At 32.9% G+C, this 20,066-nt stretch overlaps 2 protein-coding genes and 1 pseudogene across 2 annotated transcripts; 1 reads left to right on the top strand and 2 right to left on the bottom strand.

The window, feature by feature from the left end:
* Positions 1-2,390: 2,390 nt before the first annotated feature.
* On the bottom strand, positions 2,391-7,402 carry LOC105141844 (F-box/LRR-repeat protein 3-like). Its single transcript, XM_011049217.1, has 9 exons — positions 6,603-7,402; positions 5,585-5,710; positions 5,229-5,333; positions 4,751-5,144; positions 4,546-4,675; positions 4,039-4,333; positions 3,709-3,960; positions 3,263-3,364; positions 2,391-2,683 (listed from the first exon to the last, which is right to left on the bottom strand). The coding sequence occupies exons 1-8, from the start codon at positions 7,242-7,244 to the stop codon at positions 3,305-3,307; spliced, it is 2,004 nt and encodes a 667-aa protein (XP_011047519.1). The 5' UTR covers positions 7,245-7,402; the 3' UTR covers positions 2,391-2,683; positions 3,263-3,304.
* A 4,422-nt stretch (positions 7,403-11,824) lies between these two features.
* LOC105141843 (U2 small nuclear ribonucleoprotein B'' 2-like) lies at positions 11,825-15,168 on the bottom strand. The gene is made up of 5 exons (XM_011049216.1): positions 14,995-15,168; positions 14,460-14,632; positions 13,568-13,664; positions 12,657-12,736; positions 11,825-12,310 (listed from the first exon to the last, which is right to left on the bottom strand). Exons 1-5 carry the CDS (start codon positions 15,065-15,067, stop codon positions 12,032-12,034), a joined length of 702 nt encoding a protein of 233 aa, XP_011047518.1. The 5' UTR covers positions 15,068-15,168; the 3' UTR covers positions 11,825-12,031.
* A 2,693-nt stretch (positions 15,169-17,861) lies between these two features.
* On the top strand, positions 17,862-18,816 carry LOC105141841 (fasciclin-like arabinogalactan protein 12; annotated as a pseudogene).
* Positions 18,817-20,066: the final 1,250 nt, after the last annotated feature.

Raw genomic sequence — 20,066 nt, 5'->3', positions numbered from 1 at the left:
GGAAAAAAAATAACATGTACAGCTATATATATTAAAAATATCATCTAAAAATAAATATTTTTTATTTTCAAAAACATAATTTATCAATATAAAAGATAAAAACAAAACCTTAAATAAATCAAAAAACCTCTCCAAAAATTAAATGCATAACAAAAAAAATTAATATTATTTAAAAGAAACTCTCTAAATAAAATAAAAGAGAGGAGATTTTGTTTATTTATTTTTGTTTTTTTAGTCATGTCACTTTATTTCTTTTTAATTACATTATTTAAATTTATATTTTTATGATAACCATATCTCACCTAAAGCGTTTGAATATGACAATAATGTCAGATCTAAAATGTCTAAATTTGATATTAAGCTCACGAGTCTAAAATGGTTTTTAGATTCAAATAACGTGTGTTTGATATTTTTGATAGATTCAAGTAGCGTGAGTCTGATATGGTTGTTAGACCCATGCTCTTGGATCTGACAATCACTTCAGACCCACATACTTAAACTTAACTTTTAAATTAGAATGTTTAGGTTTGGTAAGCATATGAAAACAACAAAAATACCTCTATATGTAGCCTTGTTTTTGTTAAAACTCAAAGGCAATTTTATATTTGAACTATTTCAATAATAATAAAATAAAACAAGATGATGAAACCCTTCATAGGCATGGTTGGATTCTCATTGTTTATTGTTTTTTGAACTATTTCAAAAACCTCTTAATTTGAAGGTTAAAATTTTATTTTTTAAAAGATAAATCAGCATCTATATTGTAGCAAAAAAATAAAAAAAAATCATTTTATCCCTAATGATTCTTTCAATACTAAATATATTTCATGAAAAAAATAATCTTATCTCTAACTATATGTCTAACGAGTTTTTTTTGGTAAGAACAATTCTAGTATTATACCGTTTTAATTTACAATAATTTGTATGTAGCTAAATAGTGCAAGGGACACTGAGAACTTTGAGCATGTACTGTAATTTTAAGATGGAATATATATATATATATCACGAAGGGATCCATCACGGGTGTGCCTTGTGACAAGAAGGGATCTATCACGATCTAATGCAAGCCGTTATTAACTCCTGTATGTTGTGTTTTGGTGGAAGGGCATTTCTAGAAGATGCGTGTTTTCCTCTTCCGTACATAACGTGTTCTATGGGGCAGCTACAGCTTCGTTCTTCTCTACAGGCAGATTACAGACCTGTCCATTTATTTCATATATTTTGTATTTATCCTCCAAGTTATAGGACGAAAGTGACCTTGTGGTGGGGTCCTTTTGAGGTCTCCCAATGAGACAAGGGAATGTGCAAGACTTGGAATTTTGAATGCATTTTTCAGCACGCCTCGTATCACCCATTCTTTCTCGACGACTCTCGGCTCGGATTGCGAGGGCATTTCTATTTCTGTGTTTAAATATATTTTAAAAATACATTTATTATTTAAAAATACTAAATTGATATTTTTTATATTTTATTATAATTTTCATATGCTAATATATATATATATATATATATATAACTATTTTGATTATTTCTAACTAAAAATTATTTTTACAAAGTATCATACATCACAATATTTAATTGGTAAAAAAAAAATTCAAATTTATTATCTTGGATTCAATTAAAAAAGAGAGAGTTAATTACAAGGATCTTTCTTGGGTGTTATAATTCAATTTTATTAGTGAGTCACCATGTTTGTTTTTTTTTTTTTTAGTTATTATAAATTATAGATAATGAATGAATAAAACACGAAAGAAAGGCACAATTATTATTTTGTCAACCTGGTTGGTCTTCTAGGGCAACTAAAATTTATTATTCCACAAGTATTGGATGCAACGCCCCTTTCTCATTCTATTCAACCAGGACACCAAGCATTTGCATTGTTATTAAATTTGGTTTGGTACGTAACTCGGCTCTAGGCTTGCATCACAAATTATACGGGTTACCCTTTCAATCTTATCTCCATAATTAATATATATAAATTGCGTAACTAGATTGTTATAAATTAATTTAAAATGATATTATTTTAAGATATTTTTAAAATAAAATTAAAATAATATCATTTTAAATTTTTAAAAAAACCAAGGTCGATCATCTTGAACTATAATAATTTTCATATCATTTAATTTAAGACTCTGCCTTGTCTGAACGGGAATTAAAAACACTATTATGAATTGGATGTATTTTGATCATAGTCAAATTTTATGAAAATGAGAGTTACCTCGTGTCATGCCCTCTTCTGAATTGGATGTATTTTGGTCAAAGTAAGAAATTCAGGGACCTCTAAAAGGCCAACCATTGGGCATATGCAAGCTTATAATGACTATACAGTGGAGGTTTATGCCGACGCCAAAACAGGAATATCATCTGCAAACACCTTCCATGTTAAGGGGTCTCGAGATAATTCTCTATATTCGCTACTTCCCTAGCATTAAATGGCTGGAGGGAGTTGTGGAGTGTCATTTGACATGACTTAGGTAGCTTCAACAAGGCAATAAAATTCTTATAAAAAATTTACAACTCCTTGAAAAGACTGCTGGGTGTTTGAAATGATATCATTTGACTAAGCTTGAAGCCAGCAATGACTTACCTTCACAAACCATGAGGAGCCAAGCTTGATTGTATCTTCTTGTCAAGGCGGCTAGGGAGGAGAGCATTGCATGGCCGAAAATGTCACGAAATTAGCCTAAATGAAGAAGTCATAAATACATTGAGATACATAGGAAGCAAAATTGAATAACTTTTAGTATATTTATTAAACTCGATATAATTAGTAGACAATATTCTATAATTAGTAGACAAAAATTTGAGTTAGTTTCCAATATAGTTGACCCTGATCAAAATTTATTAACTTAAAAAAATTTAAAAGATATTGTTTTAACTTTTTATTTTAAAAAATATTGACTTGATCCTTTTTCAAAATCAACTTGCAGATGAAGTTTAATAACTTCAATTTCAAGCCCCCATTTCTTTCTTCATTCCACCTTTCCTACCAAAAAGCAAAAAGAAAAAAAAAAAGCAGCAAAAGAAAATGATGTGAACATATTGGGTTCCTACCAAAAAGCAATTTAAATAATTTGAACCAAAAATCATAAACTAAAGCTTAATTACTCAACCAAAAATCAACGGGCCGGGTTACTCTCAGACACAAGTGTGAACATATAGGGTCCGGTGTCCCCACCAGAAAAGGACAAACATGTGATCCCTTTCTGCTAAAGACTCCGTTCTTCTATAAAAGCAAAGAGACACAAGTTGATGAATATACCTTTTCCATTCACAAAAAGAACAGTATATTCTCGTCCACAGGTTAGGGAGCTTCAGCACTTTCCCAAAAATGTGACTTCCATCCCTTTGGATCCATCTCCACCTGCCAGGTGTCAACCATATTAAAAAAATGGGATAAAAAAAAAGAGTCATGAGCAATATGATTCAGCATTTGGGGTTGACATTTTGTCAGCTTTGTTGTCAAAGGATTGCCCAGAGTAAAAATTTCATAGGCCAACTGATCATTATCTATGTGGGGGTCATTTTCTCTAGAAGCTAGCAGGAAGTCAGCAATCAACATAAGATTGATGGCAAAGAGATTCCAGGACCAAGTCTTCGCAAGCATGTTAGTGGAGTTCTATAAATCATTTGGAAAGGTATAAATTATTTCTTGAATTTCATATTGTGTATGCAATGATGACTAGCTAGAAAGGAGGGTACTCAGACCTGGAATGCTTTATCTCTCCAGTGAAATACACAGCCATGGGCTTCGATGTAATCGAGAAGGGATTTAGGAATTAATGGTTTGAAGGAAGCATGTAGCTTCACTTTAGTTATTCCTCTACAAGCTAATAGAGCAGCTGCCAAGCCATTTGGAGTTAATCCTCCCAAGTGTAACACAGTTATGTTCTCAAGGCGATTCATGCTGGCTAGTGCCAAAAGGCCAACATCTGTTACCGAACAATACGACAAGTTTATCTGCAACATATGGAATGAACAGCTATCATTAGCCTAAGATTGATTTTAAAGTTTTCGGTCACCAGACAAGTGTATTACCTGTTTGAGGTTTTGGGAAAACTGAGCAAGTGAGAGCATTGCATTATCATTGATATTGAAGCACTTCTTAATGTCCAGCACCATGAGTTGCCTACATCGGACAGCAATAGCCGATATAACTTTTGATGAGACATGAGGACATCCTCTGATCTCAAGCACTCTTAACCTTGAACATCTTGATAATGATATTAATGAAGCATCTGTAACTTTATCATTGTAAGCTATGTTAATGACCTCCAGATCAGGACATCCAAAAGTAACTGCTGCAATGCCCTCATCACTTATTCCCAATGACCTACCGAAAAAAAAAAGAATCAAAACACAATCAATAATACTGAACAGAGTCAAAGGTACAAGGTAAGCTGAAATCTAAAATGCAATGAACTCAGGTTAAAGATACGGTGGAATTTGATCGTCATGGATTCCATTCTGAGTACCGACAGGGTTCTCAAGACATTCTTATGGTTTAAACATGGTAGAATTATGCAGACATTGAAAGTCACGAACCGATACAAATCAAGCTCTTTTAGCCTTGAACATCTGCTTGCAATATGTTTTAGTCCATTGTCGGTTATGTTCATGCAAATGCCCAACTTTAAACTTGAAAGTTTGGAACATCTTGAGATGGACTTCAAACCTGCACAATAGTAGCTTAATCAATTACTCAAATATAAAATTTGTTCGAAGGGCATAAGGATAACAAAGCTGAAACCTTCGTCATCAATTTTGGTATCTGTGACATCTAATTCCTCCATAAGTTGACAACGCTGTCCAAACAAGACAAATGCTTCTTTGGGAACCAGGCTACAGGACTCCATTCTGAGGGAAGTGAGAGAACGGCATGAGCTTGTTATGTTGTCTACAGAGTCATACATTATCATGCGACAGCATGTGATATCTAACTTCCTCAATTCTTTGTGTTGTTGCACTAAGAAGGATAGACTGTCATCTGTGACCCCTGAGCACTTACTGAAGCTCAATTCCTTGAGTGAGTTAGGCCAACTTCCAATGGCTCTAATACCGAAACATTTAACCAAACAGCCATCAAACTTAACAGAATGCAACCCTGAAAAGTTAAGCAAACATTTTGCCAGATCTGCAGTTACCTGAACCATCATCAAGTATTAATGATCAATCTATATGTATCAGAGTTTCCAGGAATTTTTTGTGCTTAAAGATACCAGACTTACAGAAGGGCCATAAGCTAAAGTAAGTTCTCGTAGATTTTCAGCACCATTTATCAGAGACGACAAACCCACATGACTGTGATTATGACAGTTGGACATATTAAGTGTCTGCAAAATTAGAGAAATTGTCAATTGAATATGAAACACCATACACGTTATGTGCAGCAAAATGCAGTATAGTAAGAATTTTGTGCATCAGTTGCGTGAACAAAAGAATTCCAATTATTCATTCAATCTGGAATTCACACGTCATGCTCTTATATGAATTCAAAACAAAATCTATGTAAAGAAGCCAACAAACAACATCAAAGCTTGCAACTCTGCCAACAGTGTAGCAATAATTTATTATGTAAGGGTACCTTGAGTGACTTGCAACTCTGTTGGAGAGTAGAGAGGCCATCATCATTAATACCAAGGCATCCCTCAAGAACTAGATCTTCAAGATGCTGCAATTGCAAAATAGATGGAAGACATTTCTCTGTAATCTGCAAAAAAAGTTAAAATTTCTTAGAGTTCTCAGAATTTCCTGCATTGCATTTTATCTACTATCAGAAAGAAAACTATTGTCAGCTAATAAATTAGAACATGGGAAATTAATCGGGCATTAATCCAACATATAACACTGTACAGTGGAGGGCAAATTTTACCAAGAAATACTCCCTTTCTGACTACATTTTCTTGCATTTCATATCTCATGCAACTTTATTAACTAAGTTTTGGTCAACAACCATTAAGCCTCTCTACAAGTAATTATCCACCACATAGCATAGCTGAAGAAACAAATGGATGACTTCAGACAAACTATCACCGGGGATAAACTAATCCTGTAAAAATTACATAAATCAAACCTTAATCAATCTTAAAATCCATGAATCACTTGAGTCAACTTTTCAGGAACACTGCCTGTCCAACGTAGTTCTTAACAAAAAATCTAGGACAATAAAGTGAAATCCTATTCCCACTGACATTGGAATTTGCCCAATAATGGAGTTGAGTAGTGCCCTAAACAGAAACAATGCACCTAGATGCAGCTGCAGGGTACAAAAAAAAGAAGATCAAAAAGCCAAACTTCAATTTCAATCTCAAGTAGCAATAAAGCACATAGCTAAAGTTGAATTCTAATTCAATACCTAAATCCAAGAAAAATTAAACATGGTGACATCATATTGGAAATAAAACAGCCACAATTACACAACAGAACAACATCAAAGCATGTCATGTCCTAATAATAACTTCAATAAAGCTAAATTATTCAAGAAATCAGAAACAAACAACAATTCAACAAGAAGCTGTTGATAAATTTCTCTTTCCTTAATGTTTCTTAGAAAACAGACAGAGAACAGAAACTAAAATAGACAAATAAAAAACATGAATTACCTGTAGGTAAGAGAGATCCAGACTCCTAATCTCCTTACATTTCAAAGCAAGCAACTGCACACCAAGATCACTAATCTTCAAACACCATTTCAAGCTAATCAACCTCAACTTTCTACAGCCAACAGCAACACACCCAATCCCCAGATCAGTAATCAACTTACATCTGGCCAGCCACAACTTCTCCAAATTCTTAGCCTCAGAAATTGCAGCAGCAGCCATGTCATTCAACTCTACCCCATTTGACAAATCAATCTCAACCAAATTGAAACAATTTGAAACCAAACTTGACAATCCAATATTAGTAAAAAACCTTGATCTTGACAGGTTTATGGAACACAAAGCATCCTTACATACCAATGAAACAACATTTAACATGCTGTCTTCAATGCGAGGGCAAACAGTTAGATCAAGATGTTCAATATGAAGGTACCTATGAAGGGTTCTTGATAAAAGCTCAGCTCTAAGTGGCTTAAGGGCCTTTCTATGGTGAGATTCAATGGAGTAAAAGGCTTTGCAGGTTAAAGAAAATGACTTTTTAGCAAAAGGGTCATCGTTAAGATAGTCAAGGATTGTAAAGATGATCTCTTCAGTGAGAAAATCAAAGGGGTTGCAATTGCAAGTGGTTTTCTTGGCGGTTTTCATGGATTTGAGAGTGGAAAATTGGTGGAAAGGAATGTGAAAAGATTTTGAGAGGAATGGGTTTTTTTGGTGGAGTTTAAGGGAAGATTCTATGATGGGTAACGGTTAACAGAAAACAGTGGTTGAGCTGGGGGAGTTTCTGTTGTACTTGGGCTTGGAGAAGAAGACTTGTGAAGGTGAAATGACTACATTAGGTTTTATGGTGTTATTTTGATCATTGATTTTTATGCGATTAAATTAAATTCCTTTTATTGTTGAATTTCCTATTCAACCCGTTTTCCTTCAATCAAATATATACAGTATTTTGTTAAAAAAAATATTTTATTTTTAACATTAACACATCAAAATCAATTAAAAAAACTTTAAAAAAATCAATTTAATAGTTTTTTTCTAAAATAAATATACTTTTAAAAAATATCCAAAAAAAGTTATCAAACTTTCAAATAATATTTAAAATCATGTTAAACAATGTTTTTAAAATTATCTTTTTAAAAAGTCTTAATATGACTTGCATCATCATATTAAAATTATACACCAATTTTAGAATGTGTCTAAAATCAAATATCGATATTATTATTAAATTACTAGATTTGAATGAAATAATAAAACAAGTTAATAAAATTTAAATTTAATAATATAAATTACATCATCATTTCTAATATCATCTTCATGTAAACTTATATTTTAATAATTCATGATAAAATCAAAATCAATCTAAAACCCATAAAATAAAATTTTTATTCGATGAATTATTATATACAGTTACTTTTACCCTTCCCACTAATACCACGTCAATATGGTTGCAAAGAGAAAAGCAAAAAATGCTTTTACTATTAAGTATATATTTAATATTATGGTAAATTTTATGTTTATAGTTTGATAATATAAGTTTTAAAAAATTATAAATTATAGTTTTTTTTAACAAGATTTCAAGGGAAAAAAATGAGTAAAATTCGTATAAAACTATATTAGATAATGATTAATTAAAAACTTTTAAAACGTTTCAATTATACTTACAATACATTGTACTCTAAAAAGAAGGGGGCAAGGTGAAGTGGCAAAATGGGAAATGAGAAAAAATAAATGCTAAGGTTAAGTGGGAGGGTCGTGTACTTTCTAATTATGGAAGGGATAGAAAAGATATAAAAGAGGATGGACTAGGGGAAGTTTGCATGTGAGGAAGGCAAGCAAGCAAGCCAAGGACATTTTCAACCTCCTCACATGGTACGGCCTTTTTAAATCCCTGCCCTCCACCTCATTAATCAACGTGCCATTTTATTTGTACGTTCTTCTTCCCTACACGCTATTCTCGAGCGTATGCATGTCGTTAAAGTTTTATAATTTGTATTTTTTTTTCGTATTTTAGATATACGAAATCTTCTCTCTTTTATATATATATATATATAAGCAAATAATATGCATGGGCATTAGATACATGCAAAATAATTCCATTGAATGTGATTAAACATTCAAAGGTATTAGATACAATAATACATACAACAAAAATTGATAAATACCTCAATAATTTAAATAAAATATTCTAGAATCTCATGAAATGAATACAACAAAATTTAAAAAATTACATTTAGTTCATAATCAAATTACCATGAACTAAAATCTTTATAGAATTCATGGTGAAAGATTACAAAATTGATAAAAAAAAACTCTATTTAGATTGAATTTCTTAATCATTGATAAAGTCTAATTCAATTTCTTTTATTTTTATATTGTACCCAACCTTGTTAATGACGACAATTTCTATGCTATTAGCTTTTTTATTTTCCATGCTTTAGTTTTATTTTTTTTCTTTTATTTATTTATTTTTTAATTTTATAGTTTTGTTTTCTCATTTAGTTCGCTTAGATATCCTTTTAGCTTTCTTTAATATTGTTTGAATTAGATTTTTATAGAGGCATTATGCTTGATTTACCAAAGATTTATTTATGAAATTTCTAGTAAATTTTTTTCTATTCTCATAATAAAAAATTTCACTTTCCTCTTTTATTTTTTTTTCAAAACATGTACATAAAAAAAACATTGTGAAAGTATATTTTCTTATTTATTAGCTTCTAAAGAGGCCTTCTCATTACTATGAATCAAAATTCAATGAGAGCTAAAGTTTAGGTAGAATTCAATGATTAAATAGTGATTTTTCACTACAATATATAAATTTATTTCTTTTTATATATAAATAAAATAAATAAAGAAAAAATATATAGAATAGAGAGTTTGATGATAATTTTGTATAAAATCAAAAGTAAAAATACAATAAAAATCATATAAAAACCAATCAAGTTAGAAACCATGTTGGAATGCAATAGATTCACCTGAAAACCAATGAAAAAACAATTGCAATAAGATACTTAAGAAGAAAGAAGAGAAATTAGAGAAAGAAAGAAAGAAAAAAGGCATTGATAAGAAGAACACGACTACCAAAATCTGTCCCTACCAAATAAACAAATCAAAATCGCTTATAGAAAATAAATTATATGTGCATGCATATTCTTAACTTATACGAGGGAATTTTAAAATAGATATTGAAAAGAAAGATTGGCGAATTAAATTCTAATAAACAATGTATTTTTTATTCATGTTTTGTTTTTTTCTACCTTGGGAAGTTTGCATCTGAGGAAGGCAAGCACGACAAGGACATATTCAGCCTCCTCACATGGTACGGCCTTTTTAAATCCCTGCCCTCCACCTCATCAATCGACGTACCATTTTATTTGTACGTTCTTCTTCCCCGCGCGCTATTCTAGAGCGTGGGCATCACTTTCCAAATAGGATGAATGCAGTTCAAGTTTTATAATTTGTAATTTGTTTTAGTACTTTGGATAGATGAAGTCCTCTCTCTCTCTCTATTTTTTCTAGTAAAAGATATTTAAGGTTGTATTTTAAATTTTACAATAAAAAATTACTAAAATTTACATGTTGAATACTATATATATATTATAAAATTTAAATTAATTCAGTAAATTGATTAAGGATTCGAGTAATCTAAAATCTAAACTAGCTTGAATTATAAAAATAAATTAAAATACTCAGGGGTTTAATATTGTAAAAAATTCAAATTAACTCAAAACCTAAATTAATATTAAATCCTTAATTTGTTGACTTTTTATTTTATTTTATAATAATATCATTTTAATTATTTAAAAAAAATTAATAAATTAATTCTAGTTAATTCTCCTAACATGTAATTCATAGCTTTCTCTAAATAAATTCTTATATCATGTTTTATAACTAGTTATAATTCTCAATTCTCGTACTCGTATAATTCGATTCATTTAATAAATATTTTAATTTAATATAATTATATTAAAGCTAGAGCCATGATATATATTTGTAAAGCAAGCATTTTTCGGAAAAAGGACAATTATAATCAATAGCAATGAACCAAAAAATGTATCTTTTTTTTTTTTTTAAAAATATACGATGAAATATAGAAGTCTTTGAGCCATTAACAACAAATATCAAATCTTAGCCGTTGAGTTGTTCTCATGATACAATTTTATTCTTCTAATTCAATATATATAAATCATGAAACAACCTCGGGGACTTCACATATCAAATGGGATTTAACGCATCTAGAGACAAGTATGAGTTCTTTTTTCCCCAGCTTCTTGTAGGCCTCACCAGCCTATGATGATTAACTTTACTCAAGGCCAAAAAATTAGAGGACACCAAGCAGGGAACGTGCTTAGTCAAAAGGGGTTGGATAATGGTAAAAGAAAAAACTCTCCTCCATCAGAAACGGCTGCAAATGAGGAGCATATCAAGCCTATCTCAGCCATGTAGCATGGCTCTGTGCAAATTTCTTCCGTCCCCTGTAGTAAAAAGCCCTGAAAAGGAACTGTAGATGACTGGATTCAATTCCATTTCTCAAGTTAGCTAAGATGGAAGATCAAACATGACCTGTCTTCTGTACTCCCAATCCAACTCAGTACAATGTTCCTAGAATTAGAGGCCCGATGACCACATCTTACGTGTGCAATGAACCCCCCCAACTAAATCATGGACTTGTTACACGAAGCCATTCGTCTCTTATCTGCTAGCGCCACAGATAAGAAATATAAAATGCGGAGTGATTAAAGAGAAATGGATGAAGGATTCGTGAAACCAAAATTGTTCATTTCAGATCAATTTCAACTATAAAAAGTTCAATGGGCTCCCATTTCGTTTCCTATTTTGTTAGATCAGAATCCAAAGGCACAACAGCTTTTAACCATGTAGTGGAGGTTGCCTTTTGTCAGCACATAAAGTCATACATGTTTTAATAAAAAAAAACAAAGAGAGTTGAATGACTTGGAGCCCTCACCGATTGGAAACATCGACAGATTGGCATAAACAATGAATGGAGCGGATAACAATATACCAGACAGCTGCCCTCACCACTTGGCAACATCACTGGATATGGTCTCAACAACGAGTTGTGAAACATCAGTAGGCACAGAAAATCCGTGACAGTTACGCAGCTGGTGCAATCCAGCCAGCAATGAAGAACTAAATATAATGTAGAAAATAAAGGAAAACTGAACTTGCCAATTATATGGGATCATCTAATTCAAAATACGTCACGGAGATTCGCTTGGAAAAGCATATTCAGATCTTCTCATTGCATTACTTCAAATTGTGATATTGAACATCAAACAAATTGGAAATGAAATTCGACAATTAGTTATCGAGAATCTACATGGTTACCGTATGCATAGAACTCTTCGATCATCATATCCAAGGGAAACATTTGAGGCAAGAAGTGAAAAAGGAACTAGCTTTAAAACAAGGGTTGGTTACTTCTTGGCGTAAGTAATAGCCATAGGGTTCTGGGGAGTAATTTTGAAACCTTGAAGGGCCTGCATGGCCATGGAGGATTGCACATCATCTTCAAATTCCACAAATGCAATACCTGGCTTTGCCTCAATCATTCGGACTTCCCTAAATCCTGGGTATTGCTGGAAGAGCACTTGCAACATCATGCTAGTGGTTTCATGGGGCAAGTTTTGAATAAACAATATATTATTTGGTGGAACGGTTTCCTGTGCACTCTGGTTTCCTTGGCGGAAAGAAGTCTACACATCACAGACATAGACAGGATATAATAAGCAAGCATTGATTAGATAAAATATAGGAATTCAAAATAAGTAGTTGAAGTACACAGATGAAATACACAGGAAAGGTTTGAGTGTGAAATGTGATGCATTAATGCCAGCAATAAAATCAATACATACATCAATGGCACAATGAATGCTTCAAAAATTATCATGCAACCATCTTCAACACTCTTCATCTTTATAAAAATGAAACACATGAAACTGCATATAAGCCTAAGCTTATTTGCTCAACTCGTAAGAACATCAAAACATGCATGCAAGGGTTCAAGGCACATTGGAGGACAGAAGCATAAATGTGACTTACTGGCCCCCCATTACTTTCAGCAGGTTTCCCATTAGCTGGAGCTGATTGCTGAGCTTCTTCAGCACGTTTCTTTCTCTCAGCTGAAGAGGAAAACATGTATCCAATTATAAGTGCATAATAGAACATCAGGAGCATCAATGAACAAAAATTAAGATGTTTTTCCCCTTCATAGTAAGTCAAAACAAAACATTAGTCTAGCGTAAGAATTTAAATCCCATCCCAGTTAAGACATGGCACTGCCCCAAAATTGCTCTATTTTTATTCTTTCATAAGTTGTCAAAAGTTATTAGAAAATGATACATATGGAGAGCATTTTCCACACACACAACTTGTTTCCCATCTGATTTTAGTACATATAACTATAAACCTGGAAGGCAAAATCACCTAAGTTACACGGGCATAATCACCTTAAGTTACACAGGAGCATCGACTGAAACATAAATCAGGTATCAGCATCAAATTTGTAAGGGCAGCACTTGCTTCTATATGGTATTAGGTTTCACTTTTACAATAATACAATCATGTACAAATCATAGGTCAACAGTAAATATTTCCTTAAGAAAAGTCATATGCTTGAATCAGGAACTAGATAACTAAATCAACCATATTAAATGGTGTAGTTCCTGCTATCATATCGAATAGTGGAGCCTCTAACACAGCATTTGCTCAAGAAATGGTTCCTCAAACTTTTTGAGCAGTTTAAAGAACAGAACAAGAAGAGTTTTTACTTCCTGGTCAATACAGCACTTACAAAGAAGAATTCAAGCATATTTCTCTGCTATAACTTCCTAATGCAATTTTCTTGAATTCAATGAATGAGTTCCATTTGAGCACTCAAATTTTTAAGTATGGGATAAACATACCAGTTGTAAAGCTCAATAAAGTAGAAATTGCTACTTAATTGCACTCACCTTTTTCCTCTTGCTTCTTCTTCTTCTTTGCATTTGGATCATAGACTCCTTCTGCTTCTGCAATGCAATCAGACTTTGTTTTCGCGTATTGAATCCGCTGCACCGCAGCAATGAGATTCATTGCACAATGAAAATTTACTAGGCACAAAGATATTCTACAGAAATATGAATGTTCTCAAGATTCTAAATAAACAAACAAATACACAAATAATAACCGTCCTCAGGGAATGCATGCTTTAAAGAGTCCACCAGTCAATGTTTTTGACAAAATTGTAGTTAATTAGGCACACATATTTCTCCCTTCTTTAGTACACTAACATAAATTATACCACACAACTATGACCTTTCTATCAGGTCAAAACACAATATAACTCCATGATTGGCATAATTGAAACTTCATGTAAGGCATTGAGAATCTTTCCCTTTTTCTTCTTATGTCAATCACAAAGTGAATTATTAATTTAAGGGTCACAATGAGCCCATTATTAACCATGAAAATCTATGACTTCTTGTTCACAAGAACCATCCATTTCGCAACAGTAGTTTTGGAGGAGCTGGTGAAAGAATACCATCCCACTGTTATGCAAGTCCATAACAAGCAAGCAAAGGCTCAAGGATAAAACCAAAAAAAAAAAAAAAACTGAACAGGACAAACCACAAAGACTATAGTTTATGGTCACAAAATCACACCCAAAACAAGTTGATAATCCATTACTAGTATAGACAAATTGAAACACATCAAAATTGTGGCTTTGAAAGCTGACAGATAATAAAATTAAAAATTCTTTACACTTAGGAAACTTGAGAAAAAGACATCAAAGAAACATACCTAATTGATGCATTAACAAATACAAAGAGCGAAGACTTACTGACCAAGCATCGCAAGACGTACCATAGGTTTATCATAAAACGGAAAACCCTGCATCTGTCGCACAGCATTACTCGCAGCCGTAACTTCACTAAACACTACCCATGCTTGCCCTCGAAGCCTCGCCGTCTTCAAAGCAACAACATCCAAAATCCTCCCATATTGAGAGAACAGACAATAAAGTGACCTCTTCAACTCTACCCACACACCAAAAAAAAAAAGACACCCCATAAAAAATCTCTCATAATTAAGTTAAAATGCATAAATATCACTACAAATCACATTAGTTTCACTTCTCATAGATCAAATAACTTTCTTTAACAGCTAATTTAAGCTACTTCCACACTAAAATTTTAAGCTTGATTTCACTAGCAGTAACCCTAAGAAGAAATCTCCTCGAAAGATCAACCAAGAGTGCTTTCAGCTACTATATTGCTTAAGAAGCAAAAACAATCGTAAGGTTCAGATTCTTTTTAGGGTTTTAGTCGCTCAAACTTAGCTTATTTTTCTGGGCAAGAAGAACAGCAAGAACGTTAGATGGAAGTAAGCAACAACAAACCTTCTTTCTTGACCTTCTCGTTGAGGTTCTTAATGTAAATTGTTTGGTTCGGTGGTATGTCCCCTGTTAGCATCTTAGCTGAAAACCCAAGAGAGAATCTGAGACAGATTTTGGAGGGTTTTTGAGAGAGAGAAGAGGGAGAGTGGAGGGTCTGAGGAGAGGGAGTCCGTTTGAGGACAGACTGAGCCCTAGCTATATATTTGGGCCTCATAGAGTGGTTGCTGTTATCTGGGCTGAAATCAAGTGAGATTTAGGCTTTTGGGTTTTTTCATGGGCTGAAATATGAAAACTTGATATTGGCCTTACCTAAGTTTTTAATTTTTTCAACTAAGTACATGAATTTTTTCTATATTATTTTATATTATATTGAGAGTATTGAAATTTATTCTAAAAATATTTTAAAAATCAATTTATTTTCATATTTTAAACCATTTAATTTTTTTTTTATTTTAAGACTAATTAAATGCAATCTAATATAACATTTCTTTGTACACAACAACAACAAACACTAATAATAAAGAACTTTACAAAATAATATATAATTGTTCTCATTATATGTAATTTTTTAGCAAGAAGAATATGCCACTTTAACCTCTACTTTCATAAATAAATTTCCTATGGTAATAGAAAAAATATATCACACAAAACAGTTTTTAAAAGTAAGTGTTTTATTTTTCCTTATTAATAATTTTTTTTAACTCTAAGTGATTAATCTATATTTAAGTACTTAAGCCAACATCTAGATAAAAGATTCATTAAATTTTTTTGAATGCATTAAATTATAAGAAGTGCACTTTAAAATTATTAGCAAAGAAGAGTTAATCTTAGTAATTAAAAAACATCCTTTACCTTATAAAAAAAATAAATTAAGCAAGATCATGAATTTATCTTGAGTCCTGCTATATCCGCCATTTAAATAGTGTTAAAGGAAAAGAGCCCACAAAATTCCTCCCATGTTTTGCCAAGAATCATGGACTAGAATGATCAGTCTAGCCCAATAGTCTCTAGTAGATCGGAACAAGCTCCGGTGAGAATCTATTCCCTGATACCTGAAGACGGTAGAAAAATTGTTCATCAAGAGACAATGATGATAACAGTTAGTCCACCTATATATGGAAGAAGTACATTATGATGAAAAATGGGCAATGATACAAGTTTTTGTCTTGTGAAATATGGATAGGTCCTCCTGGTTCTTAAACAGAAGGGAAAGGAAGGAGAAGCATTTTAGTCAAGCATTCTTCCGAGGGATAATATACTTGAATTTTGACTCTGTTTTAGTTTCTAGTTTTCTGTGAGATAATATAACAACAATATTGAGCTTTTTATTATTTTGTTTTATTAATGTGGATATTAGAACTAATTTATATATATTTTAATTAATTTTATGAGCCTTTAAATTAATAATAATATAAATTTTAATAGCTCTGAAATTTACAATACTTAAATTAATAATTTATAGAGAACAAATCTAGAATATAACCAATTAAGTTTTCATTCTTCTTATTATTTTTTTGTTAGTTAACTGTAAAGGGCAAAATTCAAACCTTTTAATGAGTTATAAGGATAATATTGATGTTTTTATAATGAAAAAAAAAATTACATTTTGCTTATTTGTTTTTGAAAAGTATATTTTTGTCATTCTTGATGGAATGATTTTTGACATTTGATTTGTTTGTCTAAGCAAGTTGTTCGACCCTTCTCAAGGCAGGCCAATTGGATCCAACCATTTGCATCTATACTAACTCATCAAGAAAACGTATCCTCCACTGTTCTCCATTCATCTTCTCCTCTGTAAAAGTTTTACTTCCATCATGAATGCTTAATGCTGTTGAGCACCATGTGAAAGAACTTGAACTCATGTTTCCACGTATTCGTTTGACGATGGCGAAAATTGACAGTACAAATAACGTCATAATTATGGCTCGCAAATTCTAAGGTTATAATATGGAGATATAGGTAGAGAAAACTTCATATTTTCTGTAAAGTTTATTATTCAATAATAATATAAAAAAATACCATCCGTTTATATAGAGATTAAAATCAATCTAATCAAAAGAAATCAAATCTTAGCAAGAAAAGTTATTAAAATTCAATATTAATTAGAAAAATAATAAAAAAACAAAAATTTAAGAGATTTTCACTTACATTACTTACAAAATTGAGCTTGTAGAATTATCTCATGGCGATTTAATAATTAAATCTAAAATTATAATTATTGTTATCATTTATAAATAAATGAGTAACATGTTTCATGTTAAAAACTCAAGATTTACTTTTTTTTATTTTGATTTATGTGAGATGTCCGGATAAAACACACCTCAATTAATCTAAAAAACTCAAGGCTCCTTTCATCCGAGGTGCCTTGTATACTGCAAAATCGCTGTGAATGGCACACAAGGTCGTGTTAAGTACTGGTGAGTGATTTGAATTCTAAGGGAATTTGGAAAGGTTGTCATGAATTGAAGGGTGGAAAGATCTATTCATCAGAATTATTTGCTGAAATGCAAGTGAATAGTGAATGTTGCCCTTTCTTCAGCAAACAAGTCACTGAAGGCTCTATCATTGATGAAGCTATTCTTCCTTTCTGATTCAGACAATTATAATTCTGACAATCATTGACATCCTTATTTGCTGTCACACCCACTTGAAATCTACTTAGGTTTTAGGAACTTTTTTCCCTTCTTTTCCAAGCAAACTAGTTGCTGCAGCATTTGTCGAAGTTCCCTCTCCTTTGATACCCTCCACCTTTTTGAAGTAAGATAAGGTACTTGATATAAACCTAGTTTGTAACTAAAACTGGACATTACACCTAAGTTCATCCTCTTCCGACCACTATAAAAACCTCACTCTATCTCTTCTTTACACATCAAATACTTCCATGCACAATTCTAGCTCAACTAGTATTGGCATTTCTGATCTATTGTTTCTAGCGTTATAATTAATCCCAAAAACATAAAGATGAAGCAGCAGTTACTCTCCTCATTTTCAATATTCCTTTTATTCCTCCATTGTGCCAATACCTTTGCCCAGATACCAGCTGCAGCCCCAGCGCAGGCACCTGCAGTAGTCGTAGAACCACCTCCAGCTGCAACCCCAACACAGGCAGCTGCACCGCATGGCATCACCAACGTCACCAAAATCCTCGAGAAGGCTGGACACTTCACGAGAGAAGTCTAGCCACTTCACGATCTTTATCCGTCTTTTGAGATCCACTCAAGAGGAAAGCCACTTATTCTCCGCACTAAATGATTCAAGCACTGGTTTAACCATCTTTGCACCAACAGATAGCGCATTTTCGGAACTCAAATCAGGAACTCTAAACACTCTAAGGGATGGAGACAAGTCTGAGTTAGTGAAGTTTCACGTAGTTCCAACATTCCTCTCCACTTCCCAGTTCCAGACCGTAAGCAATCCTCTCGGAACATGGGCCGGAACAGGTAGTAGGTTACCGCTCAATGTCACAAGTTATCCAAACTCGGTGAACATAACCACAGGACTTACCAATACTAGTTTATCTGGAACCGTATACACAGACAACCAGCTAGCCATTTATAAGATTGAGAAGGTACTCCTCCCCAAGGACATTTTTGCTTCTCATGCTCCAGCTCCAGCACCAGTGGCACCTGCACCAGAAAAGCCAACGAAGGCAGTTCCTGCAGTAACTGTAGAGAGTCCTGCAGCTTCTGTGGATATATCTAGTGCACTTATCTTTACTAAAAATATTCTGGTGGGATCATTTGGTTTACTTGCTTCTGCAATGTTTTCTCTGTAATGTAGAAGGATTTCGAATCTTGATATGATATAAGTAGGGGTTGTGTCCGGTTTGGTGCTTTGTTTTGCTGCGCCGGCCGATTGTGTGTTGAATAATTCTGCTTTTACCTTGAATCCAGTTTGTATGATTTGAGTTCATGATTGAGTTGAATTTTGAGATTCTATCTAATTAACTTGATTAGTCATCAAATTTCATTTTTTTTTCACTATCATTTCCTAGCTTTTGGCTAGATAATGGTGGTTTGATTGGCGGATCAAGAATTCTATGATTATGAGCATTGGAGGAAGCATCAATTCCTACCCTTGAACAATGATTATCTTTGATTTCTCTATTAAGCATACATTCATACTTGCTGGACATATTTTCCATATCGAAAAAATCCCCCCAGCATTTCATGCTACACTTGCTTGTGAACTTGCAGTTTCTACATTATAATTCACTTAAAATTGATTTCTTAGAAGATCAACCTTGATGCTCTTAAGCTTTTCCACTTTCTAAATTATTAGGTGTGATTTTGGTATCTTTACATTTTGCTTAGAGACATGACCATGCTTGATCTTTTCTAACTAGCTACTGGTGAACCCAAATTCCTGTCTGTAAGTCTCTATTAATGCTATGATGACCACTCCTGCTTCTCTTGCTGCACCTTCCGAACCCTCCTCCATCGCTCACCTTCCTTTTCTCCTTGCAAATTTTACCTCCATCTTTGAACATCTTAAGTGGATTGCTAATGCCATTAAGTACAATGTACAAGAAATTCACTTCGGTTTCTCTCCGGTTCCTGGGCTACCTCTCTTTCTTTATGCTCAGAATTGGACGTGTTAAATTTTTGAGGCTTTAATGTTATTTTTGGTATAAAATATAGTATGAGCAATGCCTTCGTGGGGCTCAAGTCCGAGGTCAGTGTTCGTTGAACATTGGCTTCTACCAGATGACTTTGAGGGTGACTTGATTTCTGGATGTGAATTTGGAGATCATATCTCTTGAAGGTTGTAGGGAATTAAAAACATAAAATATTGTTCGTTAAAGCTTAACAAGTGCTAAAACTAATTTCCTTCACTCACAAGAATGCATTGCCTGCTGATATTACTTCTCCAAATCTTGGCTCACTAGAGATTATTCAATTTAAGTCGAGGAGGTATTATTTCCAACTTCAAGGACTTGTCAGGTTTCACTGAAGCAAATATTTCAGTCTTGGACAGAAAAACTATATTAAGCATTGCAGACCAGTTCTTAGGTCATCTGCTCATGCCAAGCGTCTTACTATACTATGTTGTGGGATTAAGTTGATACTCTTTCC

This window comes from Populus euphratica, unplaced genomic scaffold (genome assembly GCF_000495115.2).
Source record: "Populus euphratica unplaced genomic scaffold, PopEup_1.0 scaffold132.1, whole genome shotgun sequence".
In the NCBI taxonomy this organism is placed as follows: Eukaryota; Viridiplantae; Streptophyta; class Magnoliopsida; order Malpighiales; family Salicaceae; genus Populus; species Populus euphratica.
Note: the sequence above shows the minus strand (reverse complement) of the source record. Positions and strands in the feature narration are given on the sequence as shown.

Bases quoted from the DNA above. Each gene is read 5' to 3' on its own strand.
- LOC105141844 (XM_011049217.1), bottom strand. From the start codon at position 7,244: ATGAAAACCGCCAAGAAAACCACTTGCAATTGCAACCCCTTTGATTTT. The intron at 5,334-5,584 runs GTACCCTTACAT...CTAATTTTGCAG, and splicing joins AGAGTTGCAAGTCACTCAAG to ACACTTAATATGTCCAACTG. The intron at 5,145-5,228 runs GTAAGTCTGGTA...ATGATGGTTCAG, and splicing joins CTTTAGCTTATGGCCCTTCT to GTAACTGCAGATCTGGCAAA.
- LOC105141843 (XM_011049216.1), bottom strand. From the start codon at position 15,067: ATGCTAACAGGGGACATACCACCGAACCAAACAATTTACATTAAGAAC. The intron at 13,665-14,459 runs GTACGTCTTGCG...GCTGCGGTGCAG, and splicing joins CGTTTTATGATAAACCTATG to CGGATTCAATACGCGAAAAC. The intron at 12,311-12,656 runs GTAAGTCACATT...TGTGATGTGTAG, and splicing joins CTGAAAGTAATGGGGGGCCA to ACTTCTTTCCGCCAAGGAAA.